The 13,400-nt window shown below is 38.1% G+C and overlaps 2 protein-coding genes across 3 annotated transcripts; one reads left to right on the forward strand and one right to left on the reverse strand.

Moving 5' to 3' along the window:
* Positions 1-474: 474 nt before the first annotated feature.
* Positions 475-6,758, reverse strand: LOC119209516 (uncharacterized). 2 transcript variants are annotated; one of them, XM_037458930.2, is made up of 6 exons: positions 6,403-6,758; positions 4,280-4,450; positions 3,936-4,193; positions 2,335-2,433; positions 2,002-2,019; positions 475-1,819 (listed from the first exon to the last, which is right to left on the reverse strand). In XM_037458930.2, the coding sequence occupies exons 1-6, from the start codon at positions 6,467-6,469 to the stop codon at positions 1,710-1,712; spliced, it is 723 nt and encodes a 240-aa protein (XP_037314827.2). In that variant the 5' UTR covers positions 6,470-6,758; the 3' UTR covers positions 475-1,709. The 2 variants fall into 2 exon arrangements, with proteins under 2 accessions (XP_037314827.2, XP_062413704.1); XM_062557720.1 differs by having other exon boundaries at positions 4,280-4,330; positions 6,403-6,753.
* Positions 6,759-8,534: 1,776 nt separating this feature from the next.
* On the forward strand, positions 8,535-13,023 carry ppp1r7 (protein phosphatase 1, regulatory (inhibitor) subunit 7). Its single transcript, XM_037458929.2, has 10 exons — positions 8,535-8,650; positions 9,092-9,187; positions 9,385-9,440; positions 9,737-9,802; positions 9,923-10,053; positions 10,246-10,408; positions 10,521-10,637; positions 10,726-10,830; positions 10,958-11,044; positions 11,611-13,023. The coding sequence occupies exons 1-10, from the start codon at positions 8,611-8,613 to the stop codon at positions 11,785-11,787; spliced, it is 1,038 nt and encodes a 345-aa protein (XP_037314826.1). The 5' UTR covers positions 8,535-8,610; the 3' UTR covers positions 11,788-13,023.
* The last annotated feature ends 377 nt before the right edge of the window (positions 13,024-13,400 follow it).

Here is a 13,400-nt window from a genome sequence, read left to right on the forward strand (position 1 = left end):
TAAATCTAATTTTTTTTAAGAAGGGTTGATTTACTTAACATGTCAGTTATCAAGTGTCTTTTATTTTATTATTCTAAGGTTAGAAAGTTGAAGGAAGATCAGACTAATGTTTGAATTCCAAAGGTTGCTGCAATACAGTTTATCTGTATATCTATACAAGATTATTCATTTCACACAATATCTTTATCTGCAATACAACATTGTTAGACATATTTCAAGAGTTGAAGTAACCTCCCTTAAGGGATAAACTGTCATATTTTGATTGTAAAGTTTTATGATTGGATTAAAAACAATCGCTTCTTGCAATCTTCAGGAGAGCGCCTAACAAATCACGGTCACAATCAAGTCACAGCTAGATTGGTGAATAAAAAAACAATTTTCTAATTCAGATTCTGTTAATACACCTGCATGTTTTTTTTACCATATTCAATTATCACAATATAAATTGATTTGTTGCGTCAAATAGTTGAATGTAGTTAAAACGATGTTATTGAAACTTACATGCAGTACGTTTATTCATGTTTGACTGTATTTTCTGGAGTTTGGGAACAAAAATGATGGAAATGATTACCAAATGTTGAACAATTATTACACCACCAAACTGACTTGTTAGTCAAAGTCTGATCATTGATGAGGTGTAAAGTAAATATTCTACTCTAGAAGTCAAAAGGGCCATTTGAGAATTTACATACCCATACGGCCTTTGGGCCAATGTTCAGGTTTTTGTCACAATGCATAAAAATATTTACACTTGTACAAAAGTTTGTGTATAGGTGATGTAAAAGATGAGTCAGCCAAGCAGATTTTTGTTTGACAGTTGACCAAGTCAAAGAAACAGCCACCCCACCTTCTCAAAAGTACTATATGAGGCAGAAAATAATGTTACCGTTTTTATTAAGGGATTCATTTTTAACATTAATAGTAATTAGATGTGTGCGAGAATGAGGCCCAAACTATTCCATAATCATTTGCAAATAAAAGTGGGAAAAAGTTCACTCAGGATTAAATCAGCATAAGGGTCACCCAACAGTCAAAAGCTGTATCTGACAGTATAAATTAAGCAACAATAAAAGGATCTTTAATCATACATATTAAAATGACACATGCGTAAAACATCTGGACAGTACCACATAGATATATATATACGAGAGTCCTAAGGATGGCATCTCAAACCAAAAAACAGTGCAGTCCAACTCTTTGGATAACTGGACACTGTCGTGTGATCGGTGTCCAGCAGAGTTTAGAGTAATTTGTCCATCTGTGAAGTGGAAGAAAAAGAAACCCCTACTTTCAGCAGGTCTTTATCTACAGACTGTAAGATACATGTGACTTTTTTCATCTCAATGTGCATAGATACTGTACACTCTGGAAATAGAACATTTTATTTATGTTTCCACACACGTTTGTTGGAATAATCCAAGAAAATATTATCCAAGTGCCCTTTAGGTTATTAGTTGTGCAATAAAAATCTTTTACAATGCTGCAGGCACTGAACATTTATTGGTTAAAATTACCTAATTAAAAGTAATGCAATGTGATATATGCATTAAAGTGCATAACAAAATGCAATCTGGAATCCAGACCCAACATGGTACATACGGTGGCTGTTGGTGCTGCAGCAAAAGTTTGGTTACACTCATGGAGAAACACTGCCAATAGGACGTGCTGGTGCTTATCAGTAAGTTGACAGGAGAAAAGGAATAGGAAGCTCAAACGGGACACCGTTTATCAGCTTTGAACTCCAAGCTCCTGTAACCGTTGATTTCTGCAGCTGTTTCAGTCATGTCTTTGGGGTAGTGTATAATGGAGCCAATAACACCTGCAAGGAAATCAGAGGGCACAATTTAGCCTGACACTCACAACTAACAAAATGAAAAGCTACCGAAACATAATGAGCTCGGCACTGTTTCATCCGTGTGACATCCGGTGGTCAAACAATGTCAATCTTCCAAGTGTGTTAAATGAGACTTGTACAGTAACTAATGATTGTTGTTTTCTTACCTCCGGGGTGCCCGGAACCTATGCAGAGTGAGAGGAAAAAAGAAAATCAAAGCACATGACACAGCTTTATATGTCCCTGTGAGCATGAGACCATACCAAAATTCTTGTGACAGGAGTCACAATGTAGCAGTTTATGAGCGTATTCATGAGGTGAATGAGATTTACATTTCAAGCAGAGATTTAACAGCTCCAGCTGTTGATGTTTAACACCCAAGGGCCCCCATTGTACTAAATTCTGTTGTACCATGAATGTTGCTTTTAAGGCTGTAGCCATGTTAAAATCTATGCAACTTGTTTTAATTTGATCCAAATAGACCTCAAACAGACACGCACCTTTCTTTTTGGTGAGGATAAGGGTGATTATGAGCAGTCCTGTAAATGCCAAGAATGCCGAGATTGGGATCAGAAACTGAGGCGAAGAAATCCCTGGAACTAGAAAAAGAAACGCAATTGTAACATTGTAACCTGACTGCAAGCCAGCTAACTGGCCTCTGGATATTGTGACTGTAAATAGGGGTGGACTTTGTTTAGCTTAGTTTTTTCTTTTTAACCACATGGACTAACAACAATTTCCCTTTGTATAACCCTTTCATATTGTAGCATAGAAAGGGCCTCTGGCAGAAATTCCTGTTATTTTTGTTCGTAACCATTGGTTTCTAAAAACTCAATGTTTCCCTCTTTTGCTTTTTTCTTAAGAAATGTAAGAACATTTTACTTTTACAAACGTATGAAAACACATTCTTGTCTTCAGTTTTTTTGTCCAACACATGGTTGGAATTTGAGAACCAATAAATAAAAACGTCAATATCATGTGATCAAATGTAGGTTATCTCATGTTTAAGAGGTATTAACATGATTACTGACTTGGTCCACTTGATCTCCATTAAGTCAAGACCAAAAACGTGGGTTCAGCTACTGAGCGGCTTACACACCGCTCTGATGCTGTCGCCATCCGGACCTCAATTTTCCTGTGAGGTCAGGAAAATCCACTCATTCAATCTATGATCCCAGTGAATTAATGATGTATAACGGGTCCTTTCTGACAACATGATGCTATACTTTTGCACTTGATGAAAAGGTTTTCCCCATAAGGGGGAATCAAATAAGTGTTTGCATCAAAATGCCACTAGGAAACACTGTAGAATATTGTTATTGATAGAATGCATTATCTTCCAGAACACCAGGATAAGTATTGTCAAGTTAAAAAAGGTACAGTTCAAATGTGGCTCATAACACAACTCTACAAAATCCACTTAAAAAAATAAATAATAAATTAAAAGAATATATATATATATATACATATATATATATACATATATATATATATACATATATATATATATATATATATATATATATATATACATACATATATATATATATATACATATATATATACATATATACATATATACATATATACATATACATATATATATATATATATATATACATATATATATATATATATATATACATATATATATATATATATATATACATATATATATATATATATATATACATATATATATATACATATATACATATATATATATATATATATATACATATATATATATACATATATACATATATATATATACATATATATATATATATATATATACATATATATATATATATATATATACATATATATATATATATATATATACATATATATACATATATATATATACATATATATATATATATATATATACATATATATATATACATATATACATATATATATATACATATATATATATATATATATATATATATATATATATATATATATATATATATATATATATATATATATATATATATATATATATTTGTGGGTTAGATGTAGTTTGATAAATGTTAATGTTTGATGATAGGTAAAAAAATGTGCCCTTTTAAAAGCAAGAAAGTAAACAAACCCGACTGCTCCTCTGAAAGCATCAGCTCCCTCATTAGCTTGATGCAGCCCTCTTGAAGGTGGGTCCTCTCTCTCTTTGTGCGCTGCTCCTCCTGGTCCCACGCCACTTTGAAAGCCAGCGCTTCTGGTACGTGGGCGATCCACCCGTCGCTGTGGTCCAGAGTCAGATAGACCTCGCCGTCATAGAACACACGGTCGGCCCAGTGCAGCAGAGACCCCTCCAGGATGCATTCACGAGAACGGAGGACAGTGTGATCTCCTGAGGATAAAAGAAAAAAGGCATTGACATGTAGTCGATATTTACATTCATTATATACCATTGCTAGTTTATGAGGAATTTCTTACTCATGACGGAAGTCTGGTTGAATCTAAGAAGAGTTGGAAGGAGTGAATCAGCTGAAATGGTTTGGATTATGTGGCTTTTGCCAGGAAGAGAGACCCCATTGAAAAGCACCTGCTCCACCACCTGCTGAGCACCCACCACTCCCCGCTGCTGGACCTGCACTAGGATAGTATCTAATGAGGGGCAACCAAAACGGACACATTAACAGCAGAACAGTGAAAAAACAAGGTAGACTCCAAATGTCACAGTGGGCTTTAACTCCCTGTGGGAATGTTTTTATGTAACAAAACCGGAGATGGAAAGATTGGTTAAAATGTAACTGAAGTGTTACAAATTAGTCCCTGCAGCAATACAATTTAAATATATTTAGGATCGCTTTTACATTCCAGACAAATATTTTAAAACGGCTCCAAGTGGCACAAGATCTATGTGTGCAATATGGAGTCATTGTATTGTATTAAAAAGTAATGTACACTATGGCGACACCTTTGTTGTTATAAGTACACGAGTTGTCTGAACTGTGAATTAGTGAACAGTGAATATTATTTCGAATAACATGTGTATATTGTTGGGGTAAAATAAACCGTAAACATAATGTGGCCTCATAAATCACCACACAGGGAAACTAGCACTCCTTTCAGTGTCAACAAAAACAGAGCCATACATTTCATAGACAGAATTTATTGGAGTGACCGTGCAGCTGTCATTACCTTACATCCTCTGAAAAGTAAAAGTAAAAGCATTAAACGAATGAATGTACCAAAATGAATGACTCGTCAGAACAACCAGTCCAGTTTAAGTACTGCGGTCATGCGGACCGCATTTCAAAATGAAATGCACCTCCATTTCAGGAGTTACGGTAAAGGGCTTGAACAGCCCAAACAGCACTAAGCTTCCTAGATATTTGTAATTTACCTATATTTGAACTGTCTCATAAATGGTAACACTATTTTCACTCGATCCATGATCCAGTAGCCCTCCTCTATGCTCATTACCATATTCATCATATATTACTGTACAGAAATTTAAAGATGATATCAGCAAAAATGACATGATATTCGTCAATTCCAATAGTTGAACTGTCTTTAAAGCAGATCCAAAAATGGTAACACTATTTTCACTTTAGTTCATTTTGACCTCCCCTATGCCCATGGACAACACCATGAAATAGTACTTTACAGTTTGAGAAAATGGAAGTCAGTAAAAATGACATGATAGTCATTTCCCTCTCCTCCACACCCATGTATATATTCATAAACCTTTACGGTCCAGTTTTAGAGAGAATTAAAGATTAATTCAGCTCAGTGGGTCCATTGTCCCCCTTCAGTGCAGAGGACAGGATGTCGGGTGCAGGGCCCACTGCCGAAATGTGGTTGGACGTGGGACCGCTTGGCCGGTGCCGCTCAAGGGCCTGTGTCCATCCGATCAAGGCTCAGTCCATAAACGGCGCTCAGTCATGTGATCGCAAACAATTACAGAGAAGCTGTGAAATCAAGGTAAGAAAGGGAATTTCTAGGCTGGGCAGCTCCGTCGCCTCCCCTCTCCCCCGCCACCGGAAACGCGGCCTGACATTAATGAGGGTAGGAGCCTCCTGTAAGGGCAAAGGCCACTACTGCGACAGCGACTGTGGATGACAATCCAGGAAAATTCTGATACAACCTTTGACCTCTGCCTTTAATTTCCTCGCAAGCTGTAAACTAATTATCATGAAAATGCACAGGGGCATAGAGGAGGTCAACCTGAACTGGGATCAAATGAAAATAGTGTGTTACCTTTTTTTGATATGATTTGATGACAGTTCAAAGATTGAGAAATGACACTTCCAAAGACTATTGGTGCCTTTTGGGCTGAATAAGCACATTTGCCGTAAGGCCTCAAATAGAGGTGCATTTCATTTTGAAATGCGGTCCACATGACCGCAGTACGTAAATTACGTTAGTCTGCACGTGATCTGCTTGCGATGGCTAACTAGCTACCGTAAATTAACTGTACATTCAACAGATTTCGGTGAACCATCCGGGTTGTTTTTCTGGGTTTGTGCGAGACTATGATTTCCTGGTGTAATCTAGCAACTACACAGAGAAGTAAAGTAATATTATATAATACAAAGATAAAAGCCTCTTACCTACTGGAACAGGAAGCCCCAGTGATAACTCGCATAACATGAGCACCAAAAAGCCAAGGAGATGCATTTCAGGCGTGAACGTACTCGTTGACGACTCAAACCTCAGCTCGTCCCAGCGCCGGGGGAAAGGACACAAGTCTCCGCGGATATAAATAGACACGAGCGTTTTAACCAATTTATGTGTGACCAGCGCACTAATAATGCATCCTAGATAAGAGAGTAAATTATCACAAAAAACTCGTTAACCCCAGTCATGTACATCAGTACTCCACCCTTCTTCCTACCACTGCGCGCGGCCGTTTTGTTTGTTTAAATGGTCCTTGTTCTCGCTCCTGATTGGTTAATGTAGCTGACATGTGGGCTGGAGGGTTCTCTCCCCCTCAGATCCAGTTCAACAAAGTGGGCCACCCTGAGGTGAGTAGAGCACCTGGGGTCAGAGGTCACAGAGGTCAAACTCATCCGATATCTTAACGGGTGTCTCCAGGCGTTAAAAGTTTCAATATAGCACTAGCCGCTTCTTGGAAACCATGGCAACAAGGAGACATTCACTATGGCAACAGTGGGGCCCAATACTACATTTTGGACTAGTGTATCTTCAAAAAAATATGTTGTATGCCTTTCTCTGTTTCTGCCACTAATTGTATCTGACTGTATGGTTGGAGATTAAAAATAAGCTTTAGCTCATCGTCAGCTGCAAATTTAGGCCTAACATACTTATGCTTCACTCGTAATGATCCAAAGGAATACTACTTCATAAAGTAAGACTGTCAAGAGCAATTCGGCTCCATTACTTCAGAAACTTTCTTCCTTTTATTCAAACTTAGTACAGTCCTTTGAAGGTCTCATTTTACTTCCGCATTGCAGTATTGCTTTTATAAAACATCTGAACACTCAAAACCATACAAAAAATCTGGAAGGAAAGAACCCGAATACAAATGTAAAAGGGGAATTGGAAATAAAGCTTCATCTGCTCTGCTGGTTTCATGGCAATGCTCCTTAAGTACATTCCATGCGTGAAATACTGGCCTTGTAGTATTATTTTATAAATAGTGTTGCTTTTATTTTATTATTTATATGCCGGCTGTAGATAAAATAAAAGATGTTTCTAAAGCCTGTTGATTTTCAAATGGCTGCCAGGATTTTCTGTGTCGACCAGTCTGACTGGATAAGAGGTACTTAGTCTTTATCTAGAGGATCTCTCTGGCCACTCACAAAATCTTCTTAAAGAGACACAAAACTTTGGGTTTTTGAAGTAAATCTCACACTGCGCTGCCTGTGTTTGTATTGTACGTTCATGGTAAATGACCAAGTGGCAAAGTGTTCTTAGTTCCATTCACTCTGTAACACAACAAACCAACTTCTAAAAGGTTGCACAGTATTATCTATCTATGCTCAGTTAAATTGTACTTATAATGGCACTTATCTATAACAAGTTGTGAAATGGCTTGTTTGACGAAGTTGCACTGTCTTGTTTCTTGTTCTTCTGAGTTTGTATCTCTATGGTTGAAATGCACTTATTGTAAGTAGCTTTGTATTAAAGCGTCAGCTAAATGACTTGTAATGTAAACTTGTTGTTATCCTGGATGAAACAGCTGCTGTTTTTATTTGTATAATAATAAGGCACTCTGTTCACCTCAGTCTCCCAGTTTAATTTTAGGTCATGAATTCTGTTTTTGCTTTGTTGTCATGTCATATGCTTAACATGAAAAGGTCAGAGAAAAATGACGCAGGAGCTCAATCTAATGACTAGATAAGTGGTTCCAGTATCCACAGTATCTGTTTGTCTTCTATGTGTGTGGGCTCATGTTATGTTCTGTAATGTTATCCTATAATATCTCATCTGGTCTTATCTTATCTTATGTCAGGATGTGTTCTGCTGTTGTATTTTGTGTGTGGTCGCCAGACCTTTAAATGTCCTCTATAATTTGCATGCCGATCATTACTTAAAATGTACAGTATGCAGGGCAGATGGAAAGACAGGGATGTTATCTGTTGTGTGCAGGGAACTATATGGAGAGAGTAACTTTTGAGGAAAAGTAGGCCTTTGTTTGTCTTACACGAACTGCTATTGTTTTGGTACGTTTGCAGTTACCTATGTAGCTAACATGTGGTCTGTGAATGTGTGGCACCAGCGCCATCTAGTGTGTGACCGCGGCACGAGCCTCAACCGGATTGGCTGAGCAGTCGTCAGGACTGTTTACAGGAAACATGGCTTCCAGGTCTGTGGGAGAGCTCCAAGAGATGGAAGGTCAGTAAATGTGTTCAAAACCAGCCGTCTATGATCATATTAGCTGGGTGAACCGGCAAGGATTTTAACAAATGCATCTGTTTTTGAAAGATCACATACGGGGAATTTTTTATTTAGAAACCACACCTTTATCACAGGCTTGCTAATTTAGCTAGCAGGCAAACAACAACCCCTCGTTAGCTGACGTCACACAGTTCACGTCAACTTACAACTATCCTGCTTGTCATCTCATTTCAGTTCCCATGGCACTTATGTCGATTCTAATGATCTGACGATATATTTATGTTTTACGTAGCTTGTCCGCTCAGTCAACACGCATCCACGTTTTCAACCATTACATCTGCACTCTCTGGTCCAAACCAGCTAACGTTAGCTAACGTGTTCGCACTGCGTCTTGACTGTGAACGTAAGGTCGCCTTGTCTTTGTCCCCCTGGGTGCAGTGGACCGACGGGGTGAGTCTGAGGAGTCTGGCGACGATGAGACCAAGAGGAGGAGCATCAATGGCAACGTGGACGCCAACCAGCCCGCTACCACAAGTAAATCATGACATCTTCTCTGCACAAGCCGAGCTCCATCTGGGCAGTGCTGTGTCAAACTCCGGATGCCTCACGTTTAAATAACACAACGGTTGCCTAACTTGTGTCCAGATTTGGTTTGGCTGTAGGACTGCATTAAATACCACAACTTCATGCAAATATCGATGTTAACCAGTTCATTTTTGCTCTTATTAAAGGTAAAGAAGAGTCTCCTGTTGACATGGATACCATAACTTTGGACCCCGAAGAAGAGGTTAGAGGATGGACTAAATCTTAGCAATCATCCCAAAGTATATCTAGTCATGCTTTTAAGTCAAATGTCCTCCATCTTTAATGACTCCATTTGGTTGGGTGATTTATATATTTTTGGAAGGTTACTTTTTGTGGTTCATTTTATTTGTAGCGCTTCAGAGTGGAAGCAGAGCGTTCTTTTTTGTGTTCACGTGTTTTGTGAACACTTCTCCGACAAACGCTTTACCTCTCAAACCGTATCACTGGTGTATCTCGGTCGACGTTATTTCATCCTTAGCTGTCTGTTTTTTTTTCTAGGACGTTGATCTTGTTCATTGTCGTATTGGAAAGATTGAAGGACTGGAGGTGCTAAAGAAAGTTAAAGTAAGTTTCTAGAAATTTAAGATAGCATAGAAGGATTTTAGGGTCTATGGTAAACTATAGTTCCTTTTTCGTAACTTTGCCTAATTGTTTTGTGTTTTCCCTCTCCGTCTCTTTGTGCAGACACTCTCCTTAAGACAGAATCTCATCAAAAAGATTGAAAACCTTGAAAGTTTGAGCTCACTGCGGGAACTAGATCTCTATGACAATCAGATTCGCAAACTGGAGAACCTGCAGAACCTTACAGAGATCGAGTAAGTGAGGAAAACAGAAGGCCTTATCTCTCTATTTTAAAGATTCCAAAATCAGATTTTCACACACCAACAAGTGCTTAGTTGGGGTGTGGGAATTCACTGTATTATATTTCTCATGTAAGTGACTCAAAACAAAGAACAAGCATCTCAAACACATCACTTGTGATGACACACTCTTTGTCTGATCCATAGGCAGCTTGACATGTCCTTCAATATGCTGAGGAAGGTGGAGGGTCTGGAGCAAATGACTAAGCTGAAGAAACTTTTTCTACTTCACAACAAAATTGGCAGTATTGCCAACCTGGAACACCTCACAGGCCTGGACATGCTGGAACTGGGCTCCAATCGCATCCGGGTACGACTCAAAGGGGCTCCTGGCCAGTGAGACATGAGAAATGAATGCTACACATAACCGACATGCGTACATGAATGATGTATTGAAGGAAGTTGTTTATTTGTGTTTACAGATCATAGAGAACCTGGATACTCTTTCATCTTTGCAAAGTTTGTTTCTTGGCACCAACAAAATAGCTACGCTTCAGAATCTGGAGGGTTTACACAACTTGACGGTTTTAAGTATTCAGGTATTTACAAATTCTGTTGTTTTTTTCAGTGTTTAAAAGAATTCACATGAAATGTTCAAATGAAAACATAGGGTTCTTTTATTCGCAGAGCAACCGGATCACTAAAATTGAAGGTCTACAGAATCTTGTCAACCTAAGAGAGCTCTATCTGAGCCACAATGGCATCGAGGTCATCGAGGGCTTGGAAAATAACGTGAGTTATGGGACTTCTGAAAGGAATGATTGCCAAACAGCCTGTTGTGCAGTCTGCTAACTGTACAAACATGTACAATGAAGTTTCCCCCCCCCCTCATTCAAACACTGTTCATTTTCCCTCACAGAAGAAACTTACAACCCTGGACATCGCAGCCAATCGAGTAAAGAAAATTGAGAACATCAGCCATCTGACCGACCTGCAGGAGTTCTGGGTATGGATAGTCGGCAAAGTTCGACCTGAGTGTCAGTCTGATGGTCTTTTATTTTGCAACCTTACTATAGAACCTCTCCAGACGTACCAGTACACCTTTTGACAGCAGACATGTTGACTTGACATCACAGGAAATAGAACTGAATATATTGTATCAATATTAATAAAGTAGCTAAATTCAAAACTAGTAAAATAACAATGTTCCATTAGGAGCTCTAGAGCGAGCAGGCTTCCCCCAAAGGGAGTGCAGCCACCATCACTTTATCATATACGGAATCTGTGCTTGTCCTTTTATGTGCAATACTACTGATTAAATAAATAGTTATAAATAAAAGACGTAAAAAAATATCTAAATATATAAAATTTGAAATTGCTCAATAGATGGCTAAAATAAATCAATTCATGTATTTATTATATTACATAGTAGCTCACTTTCGGTTAAACAGGTCTATTTGTCTTCACAGGGTTTCAAATGGAAATATGAAACCTGAAAGAAGTTTGTGTTTAATCTGTCAAAACCCGGTCTGTCCTTTTTACTGGCCATGTTGTCCTTGGAATCCTCCACAGATGAACGATAATCAGATAGACAACTGGTCCGATCTCGACGAGTTGAAGAACGCCAAGTCTCTGGAGACGGTCTACCTCGAAAGAAACCCTGTACAGAAGGACCCACAGTACCGGCGAAAGATCATGCTGGCGCTGCCCAGTGTGCGGCAGATCGACGCCACCTTCATCCGCTTCTAAACTGCAGTATAAAATTGACCGGTCCAGCTCCGCAGTGTAGTCCCTCACCGCCCTGTGTGTCCTACCTCCCAAAGAAACTTCATTTTGAAAAAACACACTCCTCACTGAATCATCTAGTCGCTCTGTACACAAACGCACATTCCGACGTTCACTCTCACCCACGGCTTACTCAACACGTACGTGTTTGCATGTATGCACTCATTCACACCGTGATCAGTGCTAGGGGGTTAAAGCTTGTTTTTTTTTTTCTTAAGCAGGATTTGAACTGTGAGAACGATTTCAAAATGTATCTCCATTTCCTGATATTTCTGCTCTGATTTTAGTTTTATTGTTTTGCATGCGCAATGAAGTGTGGAGACATATTTCATCAATTGGCCATCAGGAAAATAAGATATCAGTTGTTCATTACATTTCATGAGATTGCACTGCTATCATATGAGAGGAAAGAGGGGCGTTCCTGCTGTTTGAGGGATTTTGTTGCGCGTTTATTCTATTTGGTTTTGCTCGTGTAAAACCTTTGACACAAGTATCACAGTTGAGTTATCAAACAATTAAACAGACCTACATCTAAAAGGGGAAGTCCCTCAGAAAATAGTGTTAACATATTGTAATCTTTAGAATCAAAGAATTGACTGACATCACTGTTACAGGAACATCTAAAATGAGACTTAACGCGTCGCAGTGACACCGTGTAGTTTTAGGCCAGTTCTGCCCCTGCTTAGATCTGTCATTGGAAGGAAAGCAAGAAATGATTTATCATTTTTAATAAACTGGTATCGTTAGTGATGAAAGGAAAATCTGAATGTCTATGCCGTGTTCACATATTTTACATCTCACTGATTGCAGCTCGTCTTTTGGACTTTGGGGAAATTGTTCATATCTGTTCTGATAACTGTAAAATGTAGATTGTATTTTAAGTGAATTTATAATATATAATGGCAGGACTGGCTTCACTTATGTGTTGATAGCTGATGTAGGATCATTTACATATTGCTGTTTTGAGGTTTTCAGGAGTGACCTGTTCTGATAGTCCCATGTAAATATTGCATTAATAGACTTGATATACTTCCAGGTTACAATGAACAGGTGACGCACCTTACATATGTGAAGAATTTCCCACTTCTGGACTAAAAGGTCCCTTTTGGAAAGAGCACACACACATCAGATTACAATGCATTGTTGGGTATACATTAAGAATGCCAAACTAAGTGCTTTCTGGGCAACACAAGATACCGACTTTATCATTCCTTTCATCTGGGTCTGAAGTGGATCTTCAGTGAGAATTTACCTTATTAATATTACTCTCCCTTCGTAGGCAGGAACGTAACAGCACAATATGCTGGATTATATTGTAGGTGACTTAACCATTTGTGGTCTTTCAAAGGATTCAAAATTATGATACAAAATCTAATTTGAATTTAACTCAACTGCAGAAGGTGTATGAGCATCACATTGACATCAATAGTTATACATTAGTGATGTCAATATGATGCCATTTTTATATTTAGCTTCAATTACAATTGGTCAGTAGGGTCACAAAGTGAATTAAGTATAATTTGGACACCTCATGGTGTAAAAAATGACTTCTATCATCACTTTCCCTTTGTGAAATT

This window comes from Pungitius pungitius, chromosome 15 (genome assembly GCF_949316345.1).
Source record: "Pungitius pungitius chromosome 15, fPunPun2.1, whole genome shotgun sequence".
NCBI classification, from domain to species: Eukaryota; Metazoa; Chordata; class Actinopteri; order Perciformes; family Gasterosteidae; genus Pungitius; species Pungitius pungitius.